At 38.2% G+C, this 8,233-nt stretch overlaps 1 protein-coding gene across 1 annotated transcript; it reads right to left on the bottom strand.

Annotated features, from left to right (window-relative positions):
- Positions 1 to 340: 340 nt before the first annotated feature.
- On the bottom strand, positions 341 to 1,279 carry LOC106001358 (olfactory receptor 7G2-like). The gene has a single exon (XM_013036467.1). It carries the CDS (start codon positions 1,277 to 1,279, stop codon positions 341 to 343), a length of 939 nt encoding a protein of 312 aa, XP_012891921.1.
- Positions 1,280 to 8,233: the final 6,954 nt, after the last annotated feature.

The raw sequence follows: 8,233 nt of genomic DNA, 5'->3' as shown, positions 1-8,233 counted from the left end.
AAAAAAAAGAATGCATAATTGTTATTGTCAACAAATATATCTATATCTCTAGTTATACATGTGTGTATATGTATGCAGATACATATGTATATATATATGCATCATTCAAACTAGAGCCTACAGAGTAACCTCTCATTTTATGACCTGCACCAAGATATCATAGTCAGAGTGGTGGAAACATCAATATTCTAGCCAGAAAAGAAAGAAATATATGATGCAATATATTTAACTTTGACATCATCTGTTCTTCATATAAGAAAGGGGTCAGTAATTCTGGCTCACGAGGAATCTTTCTGCTGCGGCTTATTGCAGAAACCCTAAGTACAAAGTCAGCGATGCCTTAGAGTAGGGAAGCTGTCCTCCTGATGAGCTTCCTCAAGGCCTCTTTCATGTCCCTGTTCCTCAGGCTGTAAATGAAGGGGTTCAGCATGGGCGTGACCACTGAGTACATCACAGAGGCCATGGCAGTCTTCCTGGGAGGGTTGGTCACTGCAGAACTGATGTACACCCCCAAACCTGTCCCATAGAACAAGGAGACCATGACTAAGTGAGACCCACATGTGGAAAAGGCTTTGTACCTGCCTTGCATGGATGGCTTGATCAACACAGAAGAGATTATCTGAATGTAAGAGAATAGGATTCCAGAGAAAGGAATGCCACCAAACACTAAAGCTGCCAGGTATATCAGTACATTGTGTATAAAGGTGTCTGAACAGGCCAGCTTGATGACCAGAGCGAGTTCACAGAAGAAGTGGGGGATCCCCAGGTCTTTGCAGAAGGACAGACGCAACGCCATCAAACTAAGGAGTAGGGCATTTACACTACTACTGAGCAGAGACAAGAGAGTCAGCAGGCCACAAAGACGAGGGTTCATGATGACCGTGTAACTCAAGGGATGGCAGATGGCCACGTAACGGTCATAGGCCATGGCTGCCAAGAGACAGTTTTCCAGGCCAGCAAAAAGCAAGACGAAGCAGGCCTGTGCCAAGCAGCCTGTATATGTGATGCTTTGGTCCTGTGTATGGATGTTCGCCAGCATCTTGGGGACCGTGCTTGAGCTGATGCTGATGTCAGCCAGGGACAGTTTGGACAGGAAGGAGTACATAGGGGTGTGGAGGTGAGGGTCTGCATTGATGGCCAAGATGATGAGCAGATTCCCCATCACGGTGACAAGATAGATGGACAGGAACACTCCATAGAGGATGGGCTGAAGCTCTCCATCTTCCGTGAGACCCAGGAGGCGGAATTCTGCTACACCTGTTCGGTTTATTGCTTCCATATTGTTTAGGAGACTGATTGGGGGTGGAGGAAACACAGGTGATGGGATGGAAAATGGATGAACAAAGGTCTCTCATGGTAGAAAAACATATACCTATTGTGCTTTTATTTCTACTATGGTATTGTCTTATTATATATTTGTACAAAGGGCTTCCAATTCAACATGTCTGCTTAAGAGTGCAACACATCTTGATTAGTGTCTATGCTTTTAAGTTAATTTTGCCCAATTTTCTAATCTTTTAAAATATTACAAGCTTACTATCTTTAAGTAGTTGTACAAAGGAGTTGCCATTTAACAATGCAATTTATAAATACAACGCATCTTGCTCAGTGTGAACCCTTTGAAAAACACTTTCACTCATCACTCCCAACCCAACCACCCCATCTCTCATTCTTCCTAATTTTGTAGGATATACATTGAATTATTTTGTTTTCTGCATCTTCATTTTCTTTTTTTCTTTTTGCCAATTTTATTGTTGTTGTTTGCCTGATATTTCTAGGCCCTTCCCTCTCTTCTCCCAGTTTTTCTGTATCTTTATTACTTTATATCTATCCCTTTCTATAGCTCAGTGATCAATGCCATGGTTTTCTCCCATATGCTTATAATATAATAAAAATAAATAATACAATAATATAAATATAACCTAAATAATACAATAAATATAAATAATATAAACAAATAATATAATAATATACAGAATATGTAATATAATAAATAAAATAATATAAATAATAGTAGCAGTAAAATAAATCTGACCTAGATTTAGCAACATAAACATAAAAAAACCTATGAAAGTAAAGTAAAAAAATGTGCTTACAATAAATGAACAGTAGTCTAGAACTAGTGGCTTACACCTGTAATCCTAGCTACTTAGGAGGCTGAGACCTGTAAGATTTCAAAACTATCCTAGACAGAAATGGAAACACAGTGAGTTTTTGTTGTTGTCATTGTTGCTGGCAGTGGTGAGAGTGGTGGTGTTTGTTTTTGGTTTGGGTTTTTTTCTGGGAGGTTGGGCAAAGAGGAGGTGTATTTATTTCCTAAATTGTCTTATGAACTATAACCCCTTATTAATCAATAAACTCAAAGAAAGTAGAAAAAAGAAATAAAATAATTAAATAAATAAAACAATGGAGTAAATCTGCATTATACAAAAATTTTAATTAGCTTAAAAGTAACAGAAATAATAAAATATTAATTTATAAAAATAAGCTAGAAATTATTGTCAAAACAATGAAGACCTTATATCCATGAGTAATCATTTAATGAAGAATGTTTTGATTGGTTTAAGTTAAAGGAAGAAGAACAGGAGAAGGGGAAGGGAAGAGGTGAGTCCGATCAAGTACATTGGATGCAGATAGGAGGTATCAAAATGAAGCCACCTTTACACCTAATCTATGCTAATAGAAATAGTGGAGATAATAAATATGAATATTAAAGATTTAACTTTAAGAAAAAATTACATAGGGTGCCACATTTGTGTTAGATAATGCTAAGAAAATGAAAAAAAATAGAAACTTCTCCATATCATCAGACATATAAGGATTTTATATTTCCCTTTCTCTAAAGAAAGGGAAACCCTCACTAGAGGTTTTATTCAGAATTTCAATGAAATTTTATGTCCTCAAGTAAGTTTACTAAATTATTTTATTCTCTTGGTTGTATTTTTTTTTGTTGGTCATGGGGCTTGAACTCTGGGCCTGGGCACTGTCCCTCAGCTCTTCAGCTCAAGGCGAGCGCTCTACCACTTGAGCTACAGCACCACTTTCGGTTTTCTGGTGGTTTTATTGGAGATAGGAGTCTGACGGTCTCTCCTGCCCGGGCTGGCTTTGAACCGCGATCCTCAGATCTTAGCCTCCTGAGTAGCTAGGATTACAGGTGTGAGCCACCAGCACCCGGCTCTCTTGGTTGTATTTTTAAACTATTTACACTTTACACTAGACCATATTTTATTTTTTCCCTTTTAATAAATTTTTATTGTGAAATACTGTACATGAGCAATGTAATGAGTACATTTCTTATCAAGCATTGTTGCCTCCTCCTTTGTTTTTCCCCTACTATCCCTTCCCTCCCACCTCCACAACTACACTCCCCCTCCCTGCCTAAATTGTAAAATTCATTTTTCATCATAGTGTCTTGTACATCTCATTGTTGCAATAGGTCAACCTGTATTCCTATTTAAACATTTTGTTTTTTCCCTTCCCCTCCCCAAATTATGCCAACATCAAATACAGTGAAAACAGGGGTTATACTGTGGGGGAGAGACATACAAAGCAACAAAAAAAAATCACATAGTATGTTATAAATACATAAGAAACAATAGCAAGAAAGAAAAAACACTTGTGTCCCTATCTTGGGGTTCATTTCACTTAACTTCATCTTATCTGGTTATATGCATATAGCTTTTAAATTATTCTACTTGTCCCAAACATACACTAGTTATTGCAAATAAGGGAAACCATGGGACCTATGTTTCTTTGGGTCTGGCTTACTTCACTTAGTATAATTTTCTCCAAGTTTTTCCATTTCCTAACAAATGGGGCAATGTCATTCTTCCCGATGGAGGCATAGAATTCATATATAATATATATACATATATATATGTGTGTGTGTGTATATATATATATATATATATATATATATCACATTTTCTTGATCCATTCACCTACTGAGGGGCATCTGGGTTGGTTCCATATCTTAGCTATAGTAAATAATGCTGCAATAAACATAGCTATGCTGGTAGCTTTTGTATGGTCTTGTTTATGATCATTTGGGTAAATGCCCAAAAGTGGGATTGCTGGGTCATAGGGAAGATTTATGTGGAGTCTTTTGAGGAAACTCCATACTACTTCTACATGCTAGTCTTAATTTTTGACTGATTATTTTGGCCTAGCTACTTGACTTTATTCCAAAATGTCTGACATAACCATTTCTCTCACTGAGGGATATTGTATTACAGAGTGAATACATAACACATTCACAAATATATGCATAGACATTGATAAAATGTGTAATGTGTCAGCTGATTTTTAAGAAATGTATGGAAAGCAGTTAAATGATACTGCTTGACTCTACCAAATGAAGAAGAGAATAACTGATTATATAAATTCAGGCCTTTTTCTCTATCTGTGTGTGTGTGTGTGTGTGTGTGTGTGTGTGTGTGTGTGTGTACATGTGCATGCATGTATGCCAGTTGTGGAGCTTGAACTCATAGCCTGTGCCCTGTCTTTGAGCTTTATCACTCAAAGCTGGTGGCTTACCACTTGAGCCACAGCTCCACTTCTGGCTTTTTTTAAGGGGGGCAGTGGGTGATAGAGTAGTTCATTAGAGATCAGAATCTCACAGTCTTTTCTGCCTAGGCTGGTTTTGAACCATAATCCTCTGATTTCCTGAGTAGCTAGGATTATAGGCATGAGCTGGTTGTTTTTCTAATTTTTAACATTCCTTCATTATACTATCCCAGGCATTTTTACAAATAATCTACATACTTATATATATATATATATACAACAAAACTCCATTTTTCCTGACTCCCTTTGTTATTGTAAGGAAAAAATAATCTCCCCCTAGAATACTATGTTAATATTTACTAATTTGGGGAGCATGGATATGGGCTTCTAAGTTGATGCTGTTTCCTCAAGTAAAACAGAAATAAAGGAGAGGAGAATATAGCCTGAGAATCTGCATCAATTTCTTGATTTCTCTAAAAGTCTCATGATCAGGCAATAATCTTAACCAAAAATCTGTTCTGTGAAAAGATATCCTAAGGTCTTTAGCCAGCCTGATAGCTTTTCCATGGACCAATAAATTACAGAGAATTTCAACATATCCTCAAAAACTCAACATTGAGCAAGAGTAGGTTGCTGTTGAAAATCTAGTTATTGAAATAAGGGAAACCATGGGACCTATGTTTCTTTGGGTCTGCCTTACTTCACTTAATATTTTTGCAAGTCTTTCCATTTCCTAACAAATGGGGCAATGCCATTCTTTCTGATGGAGGCATAGAATTCCATTGTGTATATATACCACATTTTCTTGATCCATTTATCTACTGAGGAGCATCTGGGTTGGTTCCACATCTTAGCTATTGTAAATAATGCTGCAATAAACATAGTTGTGCTGGTAGCTTTAGTATGGTCTTGTTTGTGATCATTTGGATGTTAGGAGAAATGAACCCCAAAATAAGGACTCAAATGGTTTTTCTTTCTTGCTATTGTTTCTAACATATTTATAAGATGATTTTTGTTGCTTTTTATGTCCCTCCCTCACTGTATAACCCGTGTTTTCACTGTTGGTATAATTTGTGGAGGGGAAGGAAAAAAACAAATTGTTTAAATAGGGATACAGGTGGACCCATTGCAACAATGAGATGTACAAGACGTTATGTCGGGAAAAAAAACTTTACAACTCTGGTGCAGGGAGGGGGCAGGAGATGGGACGGGATGGGAAGGTGAAACAAAGGAGGAGGCAACAAAGCTTGATAGGAAATGTACTCATTGCCTTGCTCATGTAATTGTAACCCCTCTGTATAGTATTTTCACAATTAGAAAAAAAGAAAAAAGAAAATCTGGAAAACTTTCCATCATGTATCATAAGTTTAGAGTCAGATATTAACAGAATAAAGGCTTTTTCAGGCACTGGTACACAAGGAGAAGACATATGTAAACGATGGATAATTAGGAAGATGGGCCAGGCATTGGTGGCTCACGTTTGCAATCCTAGCTATTCAGGAGCCTTACGTCGGAGGATGTCAGTTTGAAGCCAGCCTGGGCAGGAAAGTCCATGAGATTATTATCTCCAATAAAGTACTCAGAAAAACCCAGAAGTAGTACTGTGGCTCAAGTGGTAGAGTGCTAGCCTTGAACATGAGCACAAAGAGGCTCAAGGACAGCGCCCAGGCCATGAGTTCAAGCCTCATGGGTGATCTTATTCTGCTGGACTTATGTCACAAAACACATGAATGGATGAAGACCTCTCATTGCTTGGCAAAATATAAATAAAAATATTTCAGATTACCTGGGTGTCCACACTAAGGAATCGTGTGCAATTCTTCCATGAACATGAAAAAGGAAAAGTGGAAGTTCTGCTTCAGATATCCCCAAAAGACAGCAGAACTCTCCTGTGCAGAAATCTCTCAGACAAGGGCCAGGTATACTGCTTCTGGACCTCAATATGGCTGCTATGTGGTGATCCAGGCAGATTGTTATCAGTCTCTTAGATCCTTTGGGACTCAATATCCCAAACTGCTAATTAATGAAACTCTTTGATTCTAAATTTTTGAATTCCTGTGTGATTACAGGGCAGCACAAATCCTAAAGGATTGAGCCTGAGAGATGAAAAAATTTGATCTGGCACTAATCCATCCAGAGACCACAGGAAGCCTGCTTCTCTCATTCATATGTTTTGGTTTTTAGCTACATATCAACCTAAAAATAACTTGCACTCTCTCATCAATTTTGGTTTTGTTATCAAGTGCAAGTATTTCTTTACCTTATCCTAATAAAAATGTGAGAGGGGCTGGGAAGGTAGCTCAGTGGTAGAGCGCTTGCCTTGCATGCCTGAGGCCCTGGGTTTGATTCCTCAGAACCACATAAGCAAAAAGAAAAAAGCCAGAAGTGGAGCTAAGTGGTAGAGCACTAGCCTTGAGCTGAAGAGCTGAGGGACAACGCCCAGGCCCAGAGTTCAGGCTCCACGACTGGACCCCCCCAAAAAATGTGAGAAAGTTTAACATCTAATTTAGGCTTGTAGATTCAGTTTGTATTGTGCAGAGATGCATCAATTGTTTGTATAAATTCCTGGGATAGTATAAGGAGTGTCTGTTTAAATTAGAAAAATAGCTGGGCATCAGTGGCTCATGCCTATAATCCTAGCTACTCAGGTTGAGATCACAGTTCAAAGCCAGCCCAGGCAGAAATTCTGAGAGAGTCTTATCTTCAATAAACCACCCCCCAAAAAGCTGGAAGTAGAGCTGTGGGCTCAAGTGGTAAAGTGCTAGCCTTGAGCAAAAGAAGCTCAGGAACAGTGTCCAGGCCCTGAGTTCAAGCATCAGGACAGGCAAAAGAAAGAAACAACTGCCCAATAAGTGGGCTAAAGACTTAAAGAGAAACTTCTCTGAAGAGGAAAGAAGGATGGCCAATAGACACATGAAGAAATGCTCAACCTCCCTAGCCATAAAAGAAATGCAAATCAAAACAACATTGAGATACCACCTCACCCCAGTTAGAATGGCTATAATCAAGAACTCTAACAACAGAGGCTAGAGGGGATGTGGACAGAAGGGAACCTTACTGCATTGTTGGTAGGAGTGTAAACTTGTTCAACCACTTTGGAAAATAGTATGGAGGTTCCTCAAAAGACTCCACATAGAGCTCCCTTATGACCCAGCAATCCCACTTTTGGGCATTTACCCAAATGATCACAAACAAGGCCATTCTAAAGCTATCAGCACAACTATGTTTATTACAGCATTATTTACCATAGCTAAGATGTGGAACCAACCCAGATGCCCCTCAGTAGATGAATGGATCAAGAAAATGTGGTATATATACACAATGGAATTCTATGCCTCCATCAGAAAGAATGACATTGCCTCATTTGTTAGGAAATGGAAAGACTTGGAAAATATTATATTAAGTGAAGTAAGCCAGGCCCAAAGAAACACAGGCCCCATGATTTCCCTTATTTGCAATAACTAGTATATGTCTGAGTCAAGCAGAAATGGTCAGATAAGTTGATGCTAGGGAAATGAACTGCAAGATAAATATTCAATTTTTTTCTTTCATGTGATTGTTTCTAACATATTTATAAGATGATATCTTTGTTGCTTTGTATGTCCCTCCCTCACTGTATAACCCCTGCTTTCATTGTCTTTGATGTTGATATAGTTTGTGGAGGAGAAGGGAAAAAAACAAATTGTTTAAATAGGGATACAGGTGGACCCATTGCAACAATAAGATG

The sequence above is a fragment of the Dipodomys ordii genome, unplaced genomic scaffold, assembly GCF_000151885.1.
Source record: "Dipodomys ordii isolate 6190 unplaced genomic scaffold, Dord_2.0 Scaffold288, whole genome shotgun sequence".
In the NCBI taxonomy this organism is placed as follows: domain Eukaryota; kingdom Metazoa; phylum Chordata; class Mammalia; order Rodentia; family Heteromyidae; genus Dipodomys; species Dipodomys ordii.
The sequence above is the reverse complement of the archived record's forward strand: the minus strand, read 5'-3'. Positions and strand labels throughout refer to the sequence as shown.